At 39.7% G+C, this 23,663-nt stretch overlaps 1 protein-coding gene across 1 annotated transcript in view; it reads left to right on the forward strand.

The window, feature by feature from the left end:
• The first annotated feature begins 7,141 nt into the window (after window positions 1-7,141).
• Window positions 7,142-23,663, forward strand: part of wdr11 (WD repeat domain 11) — a 127,892-nt gene continuing 111,370 nt past the window's right edge. Inside the window, exons 1-5 of the mRNA XM_041789390.1 lie at window positions 7,142-7,331; window positions 10,594-10,705; window positions 15,852-16,005; window positions 16,218-16,391; window positions 16,737-16,938. Of these exons, the coding sequence (XP_041645324.1) occupies window positions 7,246-7,331; window positions 10,594-10,705; window positions 15,852-16,005; window positions 16,218-16,391; window positions 16,737-16,938 (728 nt within the window). The 5' untranslated portion in view covers window positions 7,142-7,245. The remainder of the gene's footprint in view (window positions 7,332-10,593; window positions 10,706-15,851; window positions 16,006-16,217; window positions 16,392-16,736; window positions 16,939-23,663) is intronic.

Below are 23,663 nucleotides of genomic sequence, written 5' to 3' on the forward strand. Positions count from 1 at the left end.
TCAATGCTGTCCTCACCCTTTTGTCAGAAAACATCTTTTGTTTTGTCTTTAAACTCTGCATGATTTGTTATCAGATGACGATCTAGCTTGGCGGCCTTCGTGGCTTCACATGAAGACAACACATTTTGGTCTTCTGTGGCTGTTCTCAATAAAATCAAACTTCAGGTACAGTATAGCTGTCATCATATTGTCTCAGTTTAGCTGGTCTGGTCCTAGCATCAGCTGATGAGGTGGAGTCACTGGTTTAGTACGGTTGTTTTATGGCACTGTCATCCATATATGTATTTATTTGCATTTTAATAACATGGCATTACCTTAATGATTTATTTCAAATTATTTCGTAGACCCCAGTTTGAGAACCACTGCCTTAGACAAATGAAGAATATTTTTTTAATGATTTTTCCCCACCCAAACTATTATTTGCCACTTTTCATCAATTTCTGTACAATTTGGACCCATGTTTGCATCTTTACACCAATTTTCAGCACTTTTTCCTGCCATTTTTTGCCAATTTTAACAAATTTTTGCCACCTTAAACTCATTTTTTTGTCAACTTCAAACTGTTTCCATCACATTTTTCTGCCTGTTTTTGCCACTTCTACACCATTTCTTGACACTTTCCACCTATTGTTGCCTATGGTAACCCTTTTTTTTTTTTACCACTCTTACACCTATTTGTTCAATTTTAACCACACTTCACTGTTTGTTATGCCCATTTTTTTCCAGTTTAAAGCACTTTTCCCACTGCCAAATCCCATTTCACCATATTTCCCACACATTTTTGCCACTTTTCACCTATTTCAGCCACCCTTTCATCCCCTTTTGCCAGTTTCCATGCCCATTTTTGCCACTTTAACCCTTATCTGCCATTTTTTGCACATATTTTGCTAATGTTTTTGCCACTTCTAACCCACTCCCATTTCACCACCTTTTTGTTTTTACTTTTATACCTGTTTAAAGAAAAGGAATGAACATTTTTAAGATGGCTTTATACTATGGCACAAATGACTAAAAAAAAACATTTGTTGTTTTTATTTGAGTGGTTATTATTCTGGTTAAATGTAAAATATTGATATCACAGCCTAACTTTTAATGTACCATGATTTTGCTGACCTCCTTTGGCCCCCAGTTTGGCTGAATCCCAGACAGCCCTCCCCTTTATCGGCCCCTAATGGACGGCCTTATCTGCACATGACTACTCTTGATTGTTCATGGCGGTGTTCGACCACCCTCAGGTACAGTGGGGGTCCCCGGTCTCTGGCACCTTTATTTTGGGGGCTGCAGGCTGAAAAGGTTGAGAACCGCTGCTAAAGTGGACATTAAAAACTGATTTTTTGTTTTTATCAACACATTTGAGGACAATTTCATGACAAACTGGAGCAGAAAAATGCACCAGAATACAGGAAACCAACCCAAATGTTCTGTTAGAGGTGCTGCAGACTTCTGCAGGGGTGCATGAAGGATCATCATTCATCTCCAGTCTCTGATTATATGAGACGGTGAGGTTCTCTCAATGCAGACAAACCAAAACTCAGCAAAAAGGATTTTAAATCAGAATCACTGGTGCATAAATCTGACCTTAATCTCAGAGGATTGCTCTGAGTTACATAAAGCCAAACGTGTGAAATCAAAGAGAAAAAGTCGTTTTAGGATGTTTACTACAGCATCAAAGACACGGCTAATCTGTCTGAAGGAAGGGAGAGATTCTCCAAACATCCTGAGGAAGAGGAGGTTTGTTTGATCTGATGGACAACAGAAACGATCAATAGTGAGAAACCCTCCGTCTGACCGGGTAAATGAACTTTCAGAAAGGTTCAGGCAGAATATTCCACCAGCACAGAGGCGTCACAGAGGCGTGACCATGCTTCACATCGATTCCTGAGAATCTCTGCAGGACGCTCCACCCTTCAGGAGGCCTTCACCTCTCACCTTCTGCTTCACGTCTTCAGCTTCATGGACCTGACTTTACCTCAGACATTATCAGGGAAAAGTGAGGGGAATACTCCCAACCAATCCAGGTAAATGTCCTTTAAAAACCTCGTATTCATGATGATGTATTTGTGTTTTCTCCCTCTGCTGTTGAGGTAAACAGACTTATCTGAAAGGTTAAATAAGCAGAGTTTGGATGAATAAATCTCCATGTGCTCATTATCTACAGTCAGACAGGATATAAAGGCTGATATTGAGCTGCTGGAGATGTGATGTGGATATTTTAGCAGTGGAGGTCCAACAGTCAAACTCTCTCTGAGCACTCAGCCTCTAATTGTGTTTTTATATGTGACCCGGAGCGTGATTATCCCTGCTCTCCGTTTTCATTACATGACCTCCATCAGACCGAGCCGCTCCGCTCCCTCAGCCGGCACGCCGGCGGGAACTAAAGAGTGAACGCTGTGATTTATTCCCTCCGATCAGCCTGTCCAGAGAGAGTAACCTCTCTGAATGTGAGCTTTCAGACCGAACACTGGAGCGGAGGTAAACAGGAGGCTTTTAGAGACGCTTTAGTCAGATATTTATTCACAGGAGGGCGGTAAAGGTGGTAAATGTCACTGTGGTTAAAATGCCTGCAGTAATAAAGTCATCAGGATATTAGCTTTAATGAGTCAGAGCCACAGGAGCTCACAGGGACTTTGTGTTTATCCTGAAGGCTTTTATGCCTTTATTTGACGGAGAGGATGGTGAGTGAAGTCTGAAACTGGGGAGAGAGAGTGGGGAATAACATGGCATGATAATAACATGATTATGATTATTATGATCATTATTATAACTATTATCATAAAGATAATACCCCGCAAAACCCAATGGGATAAAGGGATAGAAAATGGATGGATAGATAGATAATAATAATAATAATAATAATAATAATAATAATAATAATAATGATAAAGTCTTGTTATTGTCATTAAATAATAATAATAATAATAATAATAATAATAAAGTCTTGTTATTGTCATTTTATAATAAAATAATAATAATAATCAAATAATAATATAACAAAAACAACAAAAAATACTGTTACTGTCATTATATAAAAGTGATAATATAATAATAATAATAATAATAACTATTATTATTATAATAATAGTAACAACAACTTCTGTTACAGCGTGTTACAATATGGAGCACTACAGCAAAACTATAAAACTAACATTGAAATTTGTAGAGAGGCAGACCCTGATGATACAAGTGAAGTTTGAAGGAAATCAGATGTTTCATGTGAGAGTTGCCGCCACTTCCTGTCTGATGGCGAAGGATCAACATGGCCGCCATGGCCCCAGGGGCATCTGTTAATGAAACGTGTCAATGTTGGAACAGATACTGAAGACCTCATGTGAAAATCGGAGCATGTTAGGCTCAACACACTAAGAGGAATATAGAAATGACCCATTTACGTCACAGTAGAGGGCGCTATGATGAGCTTCCGGTGAAGTGGGTGGACATCCTGTCGGGATTTTGGCACGGGTCCAGGAGGCTTTTTTGTAGGTGTGGTCATGATGCATGTGCTGACCAAAAACCAAAGGTCTAGAATTATAGGTGAAGGGGGGCTGAATTTTTTTTAGCAGTCCATAAAACACACATGAAAAATCAATGTAGTAAATATTCAACTGGCAGAAGGGGGCGCTGTGACAAATTAATGATGTTGATGCATGGATGTATTCAGAATCAAGGTGTGATTATCCATGTGACATTTGGTGATGACTGACATAAGCACTAAAAAAAGTTATAAGGCCTTATTGTGCAATTTGTACTAAAAAATAACCCCAAAGTGGAGTAAAATCGGGGTCTGTATTACGGCCCCGCCTCCTGGTGAAAATGCACACTTAGCACAACTTTAGATCTCCAGGTGGTCTAGATTATGCAAGCAAATTCTGGAGTCAATCCAATTAAATCCCTCGATGAGTTTGTTAAAACATGAAACATGTTGTCGTTTGGTTCCTGCACATTTTAGAGGATGGTCCTCATGTATCATGATACATATGTGTACCGATTTTCATGCATGTCGGTGTTACCCAGGGGCCAGTCTCACTTTTGAGGCCCGTGTATTTGCACTTTTTAAGTTCCCAGCCACGCTCATGTGTCGCATCAGCCAACCTTGAGCTGTCTCAGAGTCAGAAATAGCCCGTCATAACTCTGGTAGATCAGAGAGTTCTCCTGCAGTCATGATGATGGATGTGACACAGCTCCGTGTTCACCGACTGACCACGGGACGATTCTGACGGCTGGTAGAACACAGAGAGATGAAATCTTCAATCGACCAATTAACATGTAAATCAGACAGAGATTCAGGGGACTGTTAAGAAAATCCAACATGACAAGGAGGAAGAATGAAGCACTGCAGAGGAGAGGAGGTGGTTTCTGCCCTCATACACTCCGTACCCGGGCACACATGTATGAATCTGGTTTGTTATTCGACAGGAAGAGTGAAGATGCTCAGTGCAGATTAGAGTCCATCCTGCTCTTGTTTTTATTATTTCAGAGACATCATGACCTTCCTCCTTCTCCCACATCTACCCACAGCTCAGAGGACGACAGGGGCGTTCTTGTCCTGTGTACCGGGCCTGGGGTCCCCTATCCTGGTGGATTAGTGCTTGGTACCTGATTACAGTACACTGTGTTCATGCTGCCTAAATAAAACCAGACTTTCTTTACAGATACAAGGATTCCTCTGAGGACGTCTAGGCTCTTCTTTAAGGACGGGTGGAGGAGCTCAGACATCGGGGCGGGGCCTCAGTGGAGCTGCTGCTCCTTCACAGTGAAGGGTCAATAGGAGACAGCTGAGATGGTTTTTTTGGAGGCCCTGAAGTAGACCCAGAACTCACTGAAAGGACTCTTGCCCCTTTTCGACCTAGCTGGTGCTGGTGCTAGTTCCAGGCTAGTGCCTGGGTTAGCACCAGTTCTTCCTGTTTCCACCAACAAAGCACTGGCTCCAGGTGCTAAAAACCAGTGCTTAGCAAGCACCAACTCTTTGCTGGGCCAGAGCATGGGCCAGAGCGAAGCACCAACTACATCAGGGGGCGGGATTATCATGATGCGGTGGAAAAACAGCCATTCTGAACTCGGCCACAGCCACGACGGAGTCCACGCTGGTGTACACCATCCTGCAGACCACCTGATCCTGGTAAGTTTTATTTCACCCTCTTGTTAGCCTACTATGAATACGCTTGCTACAATGTTCCCTCATCAATATTATGAATGTTACGCCAGCTAACATGGTGCATGCTATTGTTTGCTATTCAGTTAGCTGCTGGTAAGCTAACAAACAATAAAAATGCCTTAAGAATCCTGAGGAAAGCAGCAGTAATATTTCACCGCAAGACCTGTATTCAGGACTTCCCTCATTGTTACACAATGGCCCATTTAATTATATAACTTAACTATATGGTAATCAACAACGTTTCTTGCTCATTTTAGAGTTGTCGACCATGGATTTGGAGGCTCTGTTACCACAGCCAGGAGCCTCGTCTTCCTCTCGGACCATACCGTTTGGTCATTAAAAGTTTATCTGTAATTCTGTTCATGTGTACTTTGTGTAAATAAAAAGTTATTTGTGATAAGAGATGCATGTTTTGTCTTTAGTCTACAGCACTGATCAGCAACTGGCGGGGAAAAGGGGTTAAAGAGTGGCACACGTCCTCCAACCTGCTGAAAGACGTTGTTGGTAGAGAGACGTCTGGGTTGATTTGGTTCACCTGCTGCCACCCTGACCCGGCCACAGATGGAGGAAGATGAAGGAACAGATTTAATCTAGTTTTTTATCTAGTTAGAAGCAGAGCATAATAGAAATGTTATGGAATGATAGTGTGGGTTTGGTTCTGACTTTAATTCTGAAAAAGAAATATTATTATTAGTGCTGTCAAACTATTAACATTTTTGATTAATCACAGGGTTGCTGTGGATTAATTTCGATTAATCATGATTAAATAACATTCATTTTAAGCTATATTAATCGCGTTTCATTTTGCAAGCTTAGCGACGCGTTGGCCAAAGTGCTAGCAGAATCCCCGATGAACATATGCTTCGTGTTAATGTGGTATTTTAAGCTGGAAGGGCTTCGGCAAAAAGAAAACTCCCTCCTGCAGAATGTGCACGATACTTTATGTTGGTCGACTGTTCTGTCTTGGTTTTTTTTGTACTCAAATTTTATTATCTATTGTTTTGTAATTAAAGAAAAAAGAGATCTGAATAAATTTTATATCATTTACTATTTTATTATAATTATTTTCACAATATGGTGTAAAATAATTATTATAAGATTTTTTTGTTTCTACTGACTTTTTAAATTTATTTTATTTTATTCATTTTATTTTATTTCATTTATTCCATCTATTTATTTTCTCCCTATATCTACCCCCTCTTGGGTTGATATTTTTTAAAACATATTGAATATCTTACCACCTCTATGCAGACGACACTCAGATTTATGTGTCTGTTAAAAAAATTGTCAGCTCTGTTTAACATTTGCTATGTTTCAAAGATGTTTAAGGCTGGATGGCCCTGAGCTTTTTAAATTTTAAAGAAATAAAAAACAGCTGATGGGTTTTGGCTCCAGGGGGGTCTTACTTAAAACCCACAGCTTTGAATCCTGGTGTAAAGGTTGACAATGCCATCCAGTTCATTTTGCTTAATCCTTGTGTTTTTGTGTGTGTGTGTGTGTGTGTTTTTTATTATTATTCTTATGTTTTAATTATGTTTTAATTGATTTTATGATATTTTTATTTGCTTTAATATCGTCCTCATAATGTTTTTATTTCAGCTGTATTTGTATTTCTGTGGTTTTACTTTTCGGCCTTTAGGTAAACTTACATGTTTTTAAAATATGCTGTGTAAATAAAGAGGATTTCTCTATTTATCTATTAATTAATTTACATTATTTTTGTTTGTGAATTAAAAAAACGTACTGCTTACCCTGAACATTAGCTGTGAAACATGGAGGCACAACAAATTACTCTGAAGAAACGATCAGCCTTACAATTCTAGTCTTATTTGCTTTAAAAAGTTCTAAATAGGCATCATAATGATTTCAGACTGTTGTATTTCCTGCTGAAAACTCCTCACAAAGTTTGATGACATTACGTTCAGATATCGGAACCTTGCCACTCTGAGAGTTGTTCCCACACGGCTCTCTGTCACCAAACACCGCTGCACTTCCTGTTTGGATTCTGAACAGGGAAGAAGCAGAGAAGCTAATCCATTATAGCATCCTTTAATCGATAGATGTGAACGCTTTTATTAAACTGATGACTGAAGATGATTCCATACACGGTCAACATCAAACTAGCAGCCCGGACTCTGACCGGAACTCTGAACCTTCAAAATAAAAGCGCGGTGGATTGGTGAGTGCTGCAGCAGTGCCGTTAGCATCTGTGATTAGCTTCGTTTAAACACAGAGGAGATTTCCGGTCTGTGTAATAAATGTTTATGCTTTATTACCGATATTTACGATAATACTCTATATTTAACATTATGAATGCATGTCAGTGAGAATAAGCGATGTTACATCAGAGTTTAGTATCAATGACTGAAACATTCAGGCTGACTGAGGGTCATGTGATCTCTGATGATGTCACATTTAATAAGTTAACCTGGAGGCATTTTTATCACGTGACCTCTGTGGTTTCACAACAGACAATTCTCTGTTTCTGCTTTCGCTGGTAAATGTCATACAACACTAACATCCTCAGTCAGTGTTATTATGGGTCCATTCATTTAAATACGTGTGCAGAATATCTCTGCAGTCATCATTTTACCATTTCATGAAAAATATTAGCTCTCTTTGGATTTGATGGCAGCTCAAAAATAGGGACAGGCCCATGTTTACCAGTGTGTAGCATCTCCTCTTCTTTTAACAACAGTCTGTAAACATCTAAGTGAGGAGACCAGTTGATGGAGTTGTGGGAGAGGAATGTTTTCCCATTCTTGTCTGATGTCGGATTCTAGCTGACTCTTCTTTGCTGTGAAGGATCCTGAATGCAGGCAGACCAGTTCAGGACCCGTACTCTTCTCCTGTGAAGCCATGCTGTTGTGACGGATGTGGTATGTGTTTTAGCATCGTCTTGCTGAAACAGTCCAGGCCTTCCCTGACAGAGACGTTGTCTGGATGGGAGCACATGTTGCTCTAAAACCTCTCTGTACTTTCCAGATGTTAGAGCTGCCCATGCCATAGGCACTAATGCAGCCCCATACCATCAGAGCTGCAGGCTTGAGAGCTGAGCCAGGAGAACTGGCAGCTGTAACTGTCATTGGTGGATGGCACGGCCAACTGTGTCGACAGATGATGATTTCTGGCATGTTCCTGAGCCCATGCAGTGATTTCAGTCCAGAATCATGCCTGTTTTTAATGCAGTGGCCCCTGAGGGCCCCTTCAGCCTTGTCCCTTGCTCACAGAGATTTCTCCATATTCTCTGAATCTTTCGTTGATATTATGGACTGTAGGTGGAGAGAGATTCAAAGTGTTCAGGAACGTTTTTCTGAAATTGTTTCACAATTTTTAGATCCAAATTTTCACAGATTGGTGAACCTCTGTCCATCTTTACTTCTGAGAGACTCTGCCTCTCTAAAATGCTCCCTTTATACCCAGTCATGTTCCTAACCTGACAAGTAACGTAATTGTAACACTTAACCTTTATCAAGTCAGCGTTAATCACACACAAGGGGGAACTTCTAAGGAAAATAGAAAACCTTTTTAGGTAAAGAATATTTAACAATGAGATAAACAACACCTCTGAACCAAAATAATCTATGAAGCTCTCAAGAGAACGTCATAAATTTCAAAAGGTTTCACATTTAATTACCGCCACCCGAACAATGCACGCACGGCACGTGAAGTTAAATCAAACCTGGATCACAACAAAAATAATGATTTAACATCAGTTTTTATAATTTCTAAATAAACAAAAAGTCCCAAACTAACGAAAAATGCAAACTTTCTTTCTTCAAGCACTTTTTAGTGTCTTTAAAGAGTTTTTTAAGTTTGTGACGCACGCAAATGCAGAACACTTTATAATCCTCAAGAAAATGAAGGAAAAAACACAACTCCTCGTGACAGAAATAGCCCAAAAACAAAATTAGCGATTGCTACTCTGGTATACCAGGTAAAATAACCAACAAGAGAAAATCTCACCTGATCCTGGAATCATTATCCATGGGAAAGCATTCCTTTGTTCCGTCTCCCGACGCATCCTTCAGCATCCGCACAGAGAAGTCCAGTGGGAATATTGTCGTAATCTGCTAGCCGGTTTAATGTTTTTAAACTTAATACTTATTTTACCAGGCAGCTTGTTACTTTTTATTTTACTTTCAGGCCCCAACTCCTCATGTCTGCCTGCTGCTTTGTCTTTTTCCCGGGTCCCTCCTTCTCCGCCTCTTCCCCCACGACACATAACCTCCTTATATTATCTTGTTTTTTTTCCTCATCATTTTACCCATAAATCAATATACAAAATTGACAGCGGATGCCCACATATCACACCTTAAAATATACAGGGAATATTTTCTTTTACCTATTTAAAGAAAAGCTGCAGTTTTCATCCTTACATTTATTACTCTTTGTTCAAATTCATTCATATTTATTTATTTGGTGACACTGTCACATAATCAGTGCCCAAATGCTCTTCCAGCTGTTTCTCATCAACACCACTTACTTTTCCAGCCTTTTGCTGCCCCTGTCCCTACTTTTCTGAGATGCGTTGCTGCCATCAAATTCAAAATGAGCTAATATTTCAATGAAATTGTAAAATGTCTCAGTTTCAACATCTGCTATGTTGTTTATGTTCTATTGTGGATAAAATCTGGGTTTATGAGATTTGACGCTGTTTGACTTTTGTGTATCTTTACATTTGACACAGTGTCCCAACTTTTTTGGAACTGGTTTTCTAGAATGTTGCTGTCTATTACCAGGAGAGTCCTCTTCAGCCATATATCTTATAAATATAAAAGAAACACAGATAATGGCAGATCTCAACAATATTTAGACAATGCTGCCGTTGAAATAAGTCATCATAAGAACTAAAACTAAAGAGGAGAATTGGGACGTCCTGTAAATTAGAAGAAGAAAAAAATGAAGTCCACTCTCTCGTTTTCTGCCTGCTGTATGACTCTTCCTTTTTATTAGACTTACTTTTTTCTTGCCAAGTCTGCACACTGGCTGGTTGCTTGTTCATTAATAAAAACCCAACCAGGAGCTTCCGGATATGCGGACAGTTTTTGCTTCTTTATGGTTGTTGTTTTTGGATCGAGCCCCACGAACGTGCTGTCTTATTTTAATTTTCTACAGCAGAAAGCCAGCACTTCTCCAGGCTTATCAAGTAGAAGCCCTCCTTAGTCCAACAACACATTAAGAGGGCTTTTAATAATGGCACGAAAGAGACAAGTGATTCTACATATATTAAAGAGACATTCAAACTGCTGCTCAGCCACACTGAAGTCATGTCTCATTAAACAAAACAATTACTCTATAAATTAGCTGTATGAGGGCTCGTTCAGCTGTTCAGCCTCATCTTTGCTAAATATCTCCGTTACTCTGATGTGGAGCGATCATTAATTTCTTTCACCATTCACCTTAATATAACACGCTCTTTCTGGACTTTTATTTTGAAGGGGCTGGCAGGGGCTGATCGCTCAAGGATGTCACTCCAGTATTCTCATCATCGACCCAAAGACGTCTCAGACCATCCAGGTGCTGGAGAAACACAAAGCCAACGTGGTCAAGGTCTGTGACTGCTTCATGTCCATGTTTGTCCTCAGAGTTTTTAACTTCCAATATGCAGTTTTTTCTCTGAACTCTATAATAATTCGATCATTCTGAAGTTGTGCCTATTTTTCAAAACACTTTAAACGATTTTCTATTTCACTAATCATTATTAGTCAGCACAATCAGAGCCACCATTACCAGACATGTTTATCATTGCCTTAAAGACACCAGAGGTAACTGATACACAAGGAAGTGTGAACTTCTGCAGGGAGCTGCTGTTCTGTTGCTGTATCACATTAATGTTTTGTGCTGCTTACTTGTGAAAAACTGTGATTATTCACCAATAAATCTGAATACAAGTGGATGCAACTTGTGAGGTGAGGACAAGAGAAACCATCACTCCTCAGCTGTTTTACCCACTTTTCCAAAAGTTGCCCACTTTGGCCCACTATAGGCTCAACAGTGTGGTTCCGGAAGTAAAACCCTGTTCATGTTCTCCATAGTTGATGTAATCATTAGTTAACCTGACATGCCAGATAAATTTGTTTCACACACCCATCTGGGAAAGCTTCAATAGGAAACGTTTGAGAAAAGGCAGAGGATTTGAAAAAAACTCGGAGTGTGATTGGATGAATGTTCTGTCTATCACATCTCTACAGGCCAATCAGAGCAACAAAACACGTGACGTAGCGGTTATCGAGTTGCGCGTGCGCAGCTACTAAGGAATAACGCGAAACATGGCAACTATAGACATGTAAGTACTCGAATTTTGTCGTTTTTGAAAAAAAAAAACAACTCACTGCTGTTCTTTGTTCTTCTTTTAAGAAGAATTGTTGTCAAGTTCTGATAAAACTGGCATTTTAGCAGCATCCACGCTAATCTCTTCCTCCATAACTGCACCAGCTCTTGCTGCTGCTTGTTAACGTCACGACTCTGCTGAGCCTCAAAGTGCTGCCCCTCGTGGCTGATTGGTCCTGTCACTTTCTAATTGGGCCCAAACGTTTCAGATGAGTGCTTAACAAGATGGATTCGCCAGTGAAAAACAAGGAAACAGGCGTGTCCATCTGCTTTGCAAGGTTAATCATTAGTCATATCCAAGAAGAATCCAAGTTAAACTCACTTGGGGCTACCTGACATCTGACACATGCTCTTGTAGACAACCAAAGTTTTTAGGATATCAACCTGTTTCAAGAAAAACATAGTTTATTTGTGGTCTAGGCTAAAACTACAACATAACCCACAATACTGAAATGTCACAGCGACATCTCTGATTGGTGGGGTCTCCAGTAGCCATGGTAATGTTTACTGAACGAAGACTATTGACTGTAGATGACGATGATACATGCTGTTTTAGTATGAAGCAATGAATGCGAAACCAGGATTTATTACATTACCATTTCAAATGTAAAAACTACAATAGAGATATGTGTAGAAAAGAGGTACATTTGTGGTTCAAAAGCTTGGAAACTATCTTTAATGTGGAACAAAAGGAATCACAATGGATTGTGGGATACGTAGTTCTTTCATCCTCTTAAAGAGAAATATATAGTCTTTTATCTTTGCCTTTTCTCTATTTCCGAATGCTGTTTTTTGTGCCAAATCAGATGTTTTATAGCCATGGGTCTTCAGGTAGCTGGTTAGCTTGATTCATGCATTAAAAACATTGTAACCAGGATTTGGAGAACTGTCTATGGGGGATTTGAATATAAAATGTCACTTTGGTAACCAGACGCACCAAAAAAGTGAGCAGGCATACCATCTTTGCCTTTGAGGATGATGCCATCCTTTAAAGTGTATAAAACATTCCATCTTTGTCTTTGAAGTTTATGTCATCCTTTAAAGTGTATAAAACATTCCATCTTTGCCTTTGAGGGTGATGTCATCCTTTCAAGTTTATAAAACATTCCATCTTTGCCTTTGAAGTTTATGTCATCCTTTAAAGTGTATAAAACATTCCATCTTTGCCTTTGAGGGGGATGTCATCCTTTAAAGTTTGTAAAGCATTCCATGTTTGCCTTTGAAGATCATGCCATCCTTTAAAGTTTGTAAAACATTCCATCTTTACCTTTGAAGATGCTGTCAGCCTTTAAAGATTATAAAACATTCCATGTTTGCCTTTGAGGATGATGTAATCCTTTAAAGTGTATAAAACATTCCATCTTTGCCTTTAAGGTTTTTAAAACATTCCATCTTCGCCTTTGAAGATGCTGTCAGCCTTTAAAGATTATAAAACATTCCATGTTTGCCTTTGAGGATGATGTAATCCTTTAAAGTGTATAAAACATTCCATCTTTGCCTTTAAGGATGATGTCATCCTTTAAAGTTTGCAAAGCATTCAATGTTTGCCTTTGAAGATTATGTCAATGTTTTCCTTTTAGAAAACATGCCATCTTTGCCTTTAACGTTTATAAAACATTCCATCTTTGCCTACGAAGTTGATGTCATCCTTTAAAAGTTATCAAATATTCCATCATTGCCTTTGAAGATGCTGTCATCCTTTAAAATGTATAAAACATTCAATCTTTGCCTTTGAAGATTCTGTCATCCTTTAAAGTTTATAAAACATTCCATCTTTGCCTTTGAAGTTGATGTCATCCTTTACAATTTCTAAAACATTCCATCTTTGTCTTTGAAGTTTATGTTGTAAGGTTGTAGGGTTTAAAAAAAAAAAATGGTTATCATTATGAAGTTTGTTCAAAAACAGTGGAATTATGCTCTAACGGCTGATGACTTGAAAAATATTGTGTCATTTGCATTAATATTTGGGAAAATAAGAGAAAAATTTCATCTGCATAACAATGTGGAACGCGGCATGTTCTTATCAGCAGCAGCTTCACTGCAGCATGTGTGGATGCTAATCTGTGAGAGAGCCACAGAAATGGTGTAAGAGACAGACTCTGATGTCCGGCTGTCATTGGAGATGTGTAGTTAATGCAGAATACAGACTAACGTGCAGTCCTGATGTCTGATTGACCAAAACTTGTCATTAATTCATAATGTAAACAGGGTGTACGTGTTAGTTTGTAGAGGTGAAAGTAATGGGCCGTAAATCGAGCTGTGATTATCAGAGCCTGGTTTCCATCAGACGCTCTTGTTCCTCACTCAGAAACGTACTCTAATCTTGTAAGCAGCACACAGCCACACAGCAGCACGCCGTTCCTCCTCAGCCCGTCTGACCACAGAGGGTCTGCAGAATTAAACAGAAAGAATGAAAAGAGCCGGCCTTTTCAGGAATAAATACACGGACATCATCAATTATTTAAACACCCACTTCTTCACAGAGCCATTTGTCTTTTTAAAAACAGAACACCGGCTGAATGTTGATGTTGTTTGTTTCCCTCGTTTATCTCATTTCTATGAGTTTTTGTTTGTTTCCTCCCCACGGCCACTTTAATTCAACAAGAGATTTTAGATAAACTTTGTAGTATTACAGCAAATAAGACCTTTTCCACAGTTAGGAGGAAGATTTAATGCTCCATTATAGCATAAGTACATGTTATCATCTTTTATGTATGAAAATTAGAATAATAACTTAAACTCTATTCCCTTTTTATGCTTCTGCAGTGTCCATAGCCGAGACAGGAGGCATTAGGTTTTCACTTGTCGTCCAGTCACATCCAGGCTGTTTTGGCTATGCTTTGTGAAATATGATGATGTAGAAAAGTCCAGTTTATTGTTAGTTATTTCACCTGCAAAGGTTTCCAGAGGCTTTCTTCTTTCACTCTGGTTCAGTACACAACCACAATCATGGAAGACGGCTGTATGGACACTTGTCCCAAAGACAATCACTGAAAAAATCCACAAGGAAGGTAAGCCACAGAAGGTCATCGGTGAAAGGGCAGGCTGTCTCAGTATATTCATGGAGGGTAAGCCACAGAAAGTCCTTTAGTGAAAGGGCAGGCTGTTCTCAGAGGGCTGTATCAGCATATTTATGCAGGGTCAGACATGGAGGGTCATTGGTAAGATGGCAGTCTTCTTTTTTTTAGAGCACTGTATCAAAGCATATTCATTGAGGGTAAGCCACAGAAGGTCATTGGTGAAAGGGCAGCCCATTCTCAGAGTGCTTTATCAGCATATTCAAGGAGGGTAAGCCACAGAAGGTCATTGGTGAAAGGGCAGCCCATTCTCAGAGTGCTTTATTAGCATATTCAAGGAGGGTAAGCCACAGAGGGTCATTGGTGCAAGGGCAGGTTGTTCTCAGAGTGCTGTATCAGCATATTTATGCAGGGTAAGCCACGGAGGGTCATTGGTAAGATGGTGAGCTTTTTCAGAGTGCTGTATCAAAGCATATAAATGCAGGGTAAGCCACAGAAGGTTGTTGGTGAAAGGGTGGGCATTTTTCAGAATTCTGTATCAGTATATTCATGCAGGGTAAGCCACAGCGGTTCCTTGGTAAAAGGACAGGCTTTTTTCAGAGCGCTTTATCAAAGCATATTCATGGAGGGTAAGCCACAGAGGGTCATTGGTAAAAGGACAGGCTTTTTTTGAGAGCGCTGTATCAAAGCATATTCATAGAGGGTAAGCCACAGAGGTTCCTTGGTAAAAGGACAGGCTTTTTTCAGAGTGCTGTATCAGTATATTGTTGGAGGTTTAGTCACAGAAGGCCATTGGTGAAAGGGCAGGTTGTTCTCAGAGTGCTGTCTCAGCATTTTCATGGAAGGTAAACCATGCAGGTTCATTGGTAAAAGGGCATGCTTTTTTCAGACTACTTTATCAGAACATATTCATGGAGGGTAAGCCGCAGGGTCGTTGGTGAAAGGGCAGGCTTTTTTTCAAAGAGCTGTCTCAGCAGCAGTTTTTGTCTGTGTACCGTTAGGCCAGGTCTCTCTCGTAAAAGACTTTTAAGAAGGTCTCTGTTGAAAACTAAGTCATCTTCCCTGATTTTAATTTTTATACCTCATGTTTGAACAGTCGGCTGGAAAGACAACATCAGACTACATTCATGCAGTCGGATCACGCTGTAAGCCTCCTACTAACAGAAAAAGGAGCAGAGGAAACACATAGTCTTGTTTATTTAAATAGGTTTGAACACTGTTTATTTCTACTAGAATCATGTCAAAGTTTAATTACTGGTATGTAAAGATCTGGTAGTTTTGTTCCTTAACACTGCTGTGTTTTTTTGTGTGTCCATGCCTCAGCTTGTGCTTTGTTTTGCTTCTTCCAGGTGAAATGGTCCAGAGAAAACTACTACCACAACCAGAGCTCTCCGTACTGTCTGCGGCTGGCTTCAGGAGACGCCTCGGGGAAGATCATCGTGTGGGATGTGGTGAGCGGCACCGCCCACTGCGAGATCCAGGAGCACTCCAAACCCATCCAAGGTGAGAAACCCTCCCCCTCTCTTCTTCTTCCCTTTAATGCTGGTGTGGGTTTGTGCTCTGCCTGTGGATTTATTTGGCTCTGTACTGGACCGAGACATTTCTGCCAAGAAGAAAGTTTGAGTTGTGTCTCTGCTGCTGGCAGTTTGTTTTCATTAAGATGCTCCTGCCATCTCTCTGACTTATTATTCTCTTCTCTTTTCTGTTGGTGTCAGACTTGGAGTGGTTGTGGAATCAGGATGCGTCTCGTGATCTGCTCCTGGCCGTGCATCCTCCAAACTACATCGTGCTGTGGAACGGCGACACCGGCACCAAGCTGTGGAAAAAGAGCTACGCGGAGAACATCCTCTCCTTCTCCTTTGACCCGTTTGATCCCTCCAACATGGCGTGTAGGTGAACCAAATCTGACTCAAAGTTTTCTCAACATTATCTTTAACTCTGCATCATCAGGCTCTGTAGGCTGAGGAAGTTAAAGATAGATCTCTGTATAGGAACAGTATGTGTTCATGCCTCTGCACCGGTGAAAGTCAAGGCCAGAGGCGTTACTGCTTAGTGCCAATATCCCTCTTGATCCTACCACAGCCCTACCTCTGAGGGAGTGGATGGAGAATTACAAAGGCTACCTTCTACATTTCTCCTCATGCTGATGTATCCTCTTAAACTGAACTCAAACCATCCAGTAAAGATGGCTGCCTCTCTGTGACGTCCCCCCACTCCCCCCCCTCTCTCTGCAGTGCTGACCAGCGAAGGAATCGTCTTCATCACAGATTTCTCCCACTCCAAACCTCCGGGCAGCGCCGGTAAAAAGGTTTACATCGCCAGCCCTCACGCGAGCCCAGCCCACACAAAACCTGCGCCTGCTGCTGCCCCCGCCCCCACTGGTGCTAAGAAGGCTCTGAACAAGGTCAAAGTTCTGATCACCAACGAGAAACCCACGTAAGAGCACGTCGGCTTCAGTCTTCATAATGCCTACATATCTGTACAGAGGTGATTTAATGTGAACTTGGAGATGTGGGGGAGAAACTTCTAGAGAATGTTTAAGCTAGTGAAGGATGATGAAGGCTGGTTTGATGCTGTGACTCTAGAGCAGGAGTATTTATAGTAACCCTCCTCTCCATCAACCTGCTGTAACGCTGTCGTCATTTATCTCTGTCGGCTTTTTCTCCTCCCTCGTCTGTCCATTTCTGTGTTACCTCCGTGTGTCTGACACCTTCTTCACTCACCTGACAGCAGGTGTGTGACTGAGGATGTTCTCCTCACAGTCAAGGTTTCAGTGTCTCTGACTGAGAAATGATTGATGACATAAAGAGGCTGAAAACAAGATTATGATTGTCAAGGTACCAGAGCTATAAAATTCTGTATGATTGTAGTGATATGAGAATGTTTGACAATAAAATAGAAGTCCTCGATATCAAAATGGATTATACTACTGCAGAAAAAAATCAAGACCAAACTTTTTTCAAAATTTGAGGAAAAAGGTCAAAATTCTGTCCTAACCCTCATAATTCTGTCTTTATTCTCAGAAATCTAACCTTAATCTCAGAATCCTCATCCCCCAACAATATTTCTGACTTTATCCAAAGAGTTTGGGACTCTGACATTTTTTTTCCAAGATTTCTGACTTTTTTTCTCAGAGCTCTGACTTTCATGTCAGTGTTGTGACTTTTTTTCAGAATTCTGAAATATTCCAGAATTCTTTGTAAATCTGTGTTTTCCTCAGCCACTCTGCCTGTTTTCTAGAAAAACTCACTTTTTTGTTAGTATTCTGTTTTTTTTTCCTCTGGATTATGCTTTTTTCCCATTATGCTAATTTAAACAAAAACAATTAAATGCAGTACAAAAAACTCATTATGAAGAAAATCTGCACTAAAACAGCATTAATTTGAGTTTAGATAAAAACACCATGACAGAGCTCAAGCAGCATCAGGAGACGCTGATGGAGGAGGACATAAATCAGATTTGGTAACTTTAGTCTGTCTGAAACTGCTGCTTTAGTGACACTTTCATCCTCAGTCAGGGTTTGTCCTCCAGCAGCCCCAGCTCTCAGAGCTCTGAGGTCATGAAGACTTATTTTCTGACAAGCATCGCACCAGGAGGATCTCTTTTTCAGTCGCTGTGTTAGGACGCCATATCAGTGACAGTACACCGGGCGTCACTGCCAAAACTGTCAAAGAGGAAGAACGGCGTACTTAATTTCCTAGCGAGCCCTTCATAATTTGAATGAAACACCGGTAACAAGTTATCAGCTTGTTTAAGTGCTACAGGAAGACAGAACTGTGGAAAGAGACATTTTTCATAGTCAGCCTCTCGATTTTGCTCTCAAAGTGAACTAGATTGTTGTTATTAGAAATATATCTCCTGGGACAGCGTGTCCCCAGACCTCCCTACTTAGTTCAGAGCGCGTATGATCCGAAGGGTCCCATCTCTGCCTCGCTTTTAGCCAGGAAAAACCCGGTCATAATTACTACGCACATGTCTGTCACATCTTAACCTGAGTCCTGATTCATGCAGCTCCTCCTGTCATAATCCACTGTTATTTATTCAACCATCAGAGCTGAATTAAGAGAATAATACAGAAACACTGACGCTGATTTTAATGTTCTGTGGCTCGTTTCTGTTTATTTAACGTAATTAAATCCTAAAAACTTTATTCCTCTGAGGCTGCTTCACTCTGCAGAGCTGCTGGGAGTCATCGATCATTCATCGCTCTTAATCATGATGAAATAAGGACAATTAAAAATGTAAATGAAAGAAAGATTGAAGAATATTTAAAATGAAATCATCTGGGGTTATATTAACTATAAAGTTTGTTATTTATTTACAGCCAGCTCCAAAAAAGCTGGGTCGCTGTGCAAAATATAAATACAAACAGAAGTCAATGATTGACCCAGATTTTATTCACAGTAGGACATGAACGACATATCAGATGTTGAAACTGAGACATTTTACCATTTCAGGAAAATTTTTAGCTCATTTTAAATTTGATGGCATCTCAAAAAAAGTTGGGACGGGGCCATGTTTGTGTAGCATGAGTCTGTAAACATCTGGGAGACCAGTTGATGGAGTTTTGGGAGAGGAATGTTGTCCCATTCTGGTCAGTTGTGGGATTCTAGCTGCTCAACAGTCCTGGGTTTTCTTTGCTGGATTTTTCCTTGTCACTGACCTGTTGAGAATTAACTGAATTAGTCCCAAAATGCTCCTCCAGTTGTTTCTCATTAGTACCACTTACTTTTCTAGCCTTTTGTTGCCCCGTCCCTACTTTTTTGAGATGTGTTGCTACCATCAAATTAAATTGAGGTAAATTTTTCATGAAATGGTCTAGGGTTGAAAGCTTCAAGTTGATCGGTCGATTAATTGGTCGATGACCTCATGTCTGACCAAAATCCAATTGGTTGAACAATCGCACGTGCTACTTTAATTGGAAGAATCCTTTTTTTCTTGCAGGGGTGAGGAGGGAGACGTCATGTGTTTTTATTTTTTCAGTAGTTATAATATAATTTACAAAAACAAAACCCATCAATATAACTATTCAGGTATGTCTTGTTAGAAGTTACATTATAAAAAGACAAATAAACTATCTGGAGTAAGTTTTAAACATAATTTCAAATAATAAATGAGCTGTGATCACAGATCACTAGTTCATATTGTTATATTTTCAGGAATCATATAAATATAAGAAGGTGCAGTTTGGTTGGGTCTGAGTCAATTATTGTTTAATTACAAAATAAGGTGGTTATACTGCAAAATTTGTACGATTTTTAGGTTCATTTTAGGTTGATTTTGAATTTTAATTACCACCTAGATACACTGACTACACTGTCAGTGATACGTTTGATGTAGAAATAACATGAAGGTTGTTTTAATTTACTTTTCTTTTTTGGTCCGTCCCACGACCAATCAATTAATTGATGATCTGATGTGATTTTAGTTGACCAAGTTTTTCTTTGGTTGAGTACAGCCTCAAAATAGTCACATGTGTCAGTTTCAAAATCTGATATGTTGTTTATGCTCTATTGTTAGTAAAATATGGGTTTATGAGGTTTGGCAATCATTGACTTCTGTTTTTATTTACCTTTGACACAGCATCCCAACTTTTTTGGAATAGGAGTTTTACACCAATCCTTTAAACATACAGATAACAGAGCCATTCATCAGATAAGGCAGAATGGGAGCAATCGTGTTAAAAATGCACATTACCATATTTCTATTTATATTTTATTTATAACAGGGATAACATGGAACACTGATTTTGTTGATTGGACTAAAACCTTTGTTTTTTCCCCTCTCTGATGCGCTGTTTCTGAAAAAACGTTTTTATTTTCCCAAGAATATCATTTATTGCTAAAATCAGATTAATTGCCCCGGCCTCGGTCTGACTTTCCCCTCCATGCTGTCAGACACATCAGTCACAGCCGTCTCCGCTCGTGTTTAACCGTATCAGTAAGAACATGGTACTCTGACTGCTGCAGGCCTGCTGTCTCCTTCTGCAGAGAGAGTCACTGATGGATTATGAATGTGATTTCTTAAATATTTTGGGCAGATTTTGTGCCACTCTCCTCTCCGTCTCCTTCGATCTTCTTCCTCTAACTGACTGAAGTCTCTCTTTTTTCTGCCTCTCTGATGTTTTTCCTTCAGTGACTCAGACATCTGAGCTGTTATCTGCCCTGTCTGACTTCTCTAACCGTGTGATTTAGCTCTGCGGCTCCTAAAGGATGCTCTACGGAGAACGGTTAATCTGCTCCGATATCCCCATGATGATAATGATCTCCACCCCTTATAAAGTTAGTCTCTGGTTTTATTTGATCTGACGGTGACCTGCAGAAAACGCTGGAAGACGGATTTATATTTATACTTCAGTGTGGGTGATATGGGCTTAAAATAATACTTTTTTGCTGATTGGTGATACAGGCTTGGATATTTTTACAGTAAAGTTTGAACAAATAGTCATCACTGTGCCAGAATTATCAACTTTAATATGATTCTATAGATTAGTACAGATTAGATGGTGTTAAAGGGTTTTGCTATTTTTGATAATTAATTAAAAACTGGCCTGTTGTCTGTCTGATACTATTCCATTGCTCGATAGCTCAGTGGTTTACAACGCTGACTCGGTTATGGGAGGTTGGGGGATCAAATCCCATTCAGGGCACCATTAGTAACCAGTACCAGTATCCAGAGCAGGACTGGGGTTGTGTCAATCCTCCCTCAGGCAGCTTACTCACCACATCACTGCAGCCTTGGCTCAAACATACCTCAGAGTTTTGCACAGTGCTCTAGGATTTTATTGACAAAAAATAGTGTGATGAGTGCTTGCTTTCATTTTTTCTCCATCTTTCCCTTCGAGCGTTTCCAACCCCTCTAGCATACAAATTGGAAAGGCTGCATAAGTTGTTGAATGTAAACTTTTAGCTTATTCAGGGAGGTAAAAATGCATGCATTATGTGCAGTAATCATTAAATCTGCATCCAATGTGGATGAAAACTCAGTAAAAAAAGCAAATGTAAGTTGTTTTTTAGTGAATTCATGCAGGTAGATCTGGCTTTCTCTGTTAACCTTGACGTGGATCTTTAGTGTAACTAAGGTCTAGACCAGTGATAGTCAGCGTGTGGCTCTTTTGTGATTATTTGTGGTTCTTTTATGTCTTAATTTTAAATGTTATTCCCCCAGAAAACCTTAGAAAATGGAAACTTTTTGCACCTTTTCACCATTTTTTGCCACTTTTCACACATTTAAGCTAACTTTTGCCATCAAATACCACTTTTTCCTTTTTTGCCCATTGTTGCCTCTTCTTTTTGCCCTTTTTCACCATTTTTTGCCACTTTTCACCCGGTTAAGCTACGCTTCACCAGTAAATACCACTTTTTTGCCACTTTTTGCCCTTTTTTACAATTTTTTGCCACTTTTTTTTGCCCATTTAAGCTACCTTTTGCCATTGAATACCAGTTGTTTCCTATTTTCCCCCATTTTTGCCACTTTTATCCCACTTTTTCTCACCATTTTTTTGCTACTTTTCATCCATTTAAACTGCTGTTTGCCATTTAATACCTCTTTTTTTCTTATTTTTCCCCATTTTTGCCACCTTTCACTTATTTTTATTGCTACTTCAAGCCATTTTCACCACTTTTCACCACATAGATTACGGCTCTTGCAAAGGTATTTTTCAACAATCTTGCTCTTTGGTTGAGTAGGGTTGAGTAACACTGGTCTAGATCCTCCTCTGAACCCCTCCCCGTTGGGGGACCCTTCCACGGGCCGGCTCAGCTCTCAGACTCAGAATCATCTACAGTCTCTGCTCTGTCTGTGACTCTGCCGTCTTCCTTGGGAGAGATCGACCCCTGCTGCTGCTGTGGATTAAAGTATTTATGATTAATTTAAAGACACGTAAACCGAGATTCATCAAACATACTTTAGTTTGACGTTTTGAGGACTCTGAGGATAATGGAGGGGATTTTTGTGCCAGCATCATCTTAATTCATCAGCCTCGCAGCACAGTTGAACCAGATTCTCTTTTAACTTCTCCCTCTTTCCCCGTGACTCACTCTCACTCTGAGGTTATAATGAATTCAGTCTGCGTCTGTATGCAGGCCATGAATAAAGATCAAGGTTGATCTTAGAAATCACTGTTTGTTAAATGCATTCTAATGTAGCCTTGCCCATCATAATATTTACATATTTCATATGCATGTGTTGCTCCTGCAGAGTCTAATTATATCTGCAGAAACACGTCCAATTATTTACAGCAATAATTTCAGATATTTTCAGGCTTCTGCAGGTTTATAATAACAAATCAATGCAGATTTGTTTCAGTTCTGTAGGTTTGTATTTACTTATTGCTTTGATTCTCTTTGATAAAGGGAGTTTTAATATAGTAAAACCTCTTTAGTTGTAGTGATCGGTCGTCTAATAAAACATATAAAAGAAATAGACCAGACGGAAGCATAGGTAAGGGATGGATCTGTTTGCCAGCACCTCTGCATGGCAATGCTGCTAATTAATGGTGTAATGTAGACAGTAAGTAAGCAATTTTCATGATTCAAATCAGAAATGAGCCAACTTGAGATGCCCAGGACTTCTGTTTTTGTTGCTGCAGAGTTACATCAGGTATTTATATCCATACAGAAATGCTGCCAAGGTTATTGTGACATTTAATATGCGATCCAACACTGAGAAATTATTCTTTATTTACAAGTTCAACGCATTTATTCCACTTTTATTGAAGAATTGATAAATAGAGAATGAATTTGCATGCAAACAGAGAAGCACATCCTGATTCAGAGAGTCTGCAGGAGTTTGCTTACAATGTTAATCGTTTCATTTGCATAGGTCTTCTACACAATATTGCCAAAAGTATTTGCTCATCTGCCATGAATCCCATACAAACTTAAGTGACATCTCATTCTTAATCCATAGGGTTTAATATGATGTCGGTCCATTCTTTGCAGCTATAACAGCTTCAACTCTTCTGGGAAGGCTTTCCACAAGGTTTAGGAGTGTGTTTATGGGAATTTTTGACCATTCTTCTAGAAGCACATTTGTGAGGTAACAGACTGATGTTGGACCAGAAGGCCTGGCTCTCAGTCTCCACTCTAATTCATCCCAAAGGTGTTCTATGGGGTTGAGGTCAGGACTCTGTGCAGGCCAGTCAAGTTCACCCACACCAA

Source organism: Cheilinus undulatus, linkage group 6 (genome assembly GCF_018320785.1).
Source record: "Cheilinus undulatus linkage group 6, ASM1832078v1, whole genome shotgun sequence".
Taxonomy (NCBI): Eukaryota; Metazoa; Chordata; class Actinopteri; order Labriformes; family Labridae; genus Cheilinus; species Cheilinus undulatus.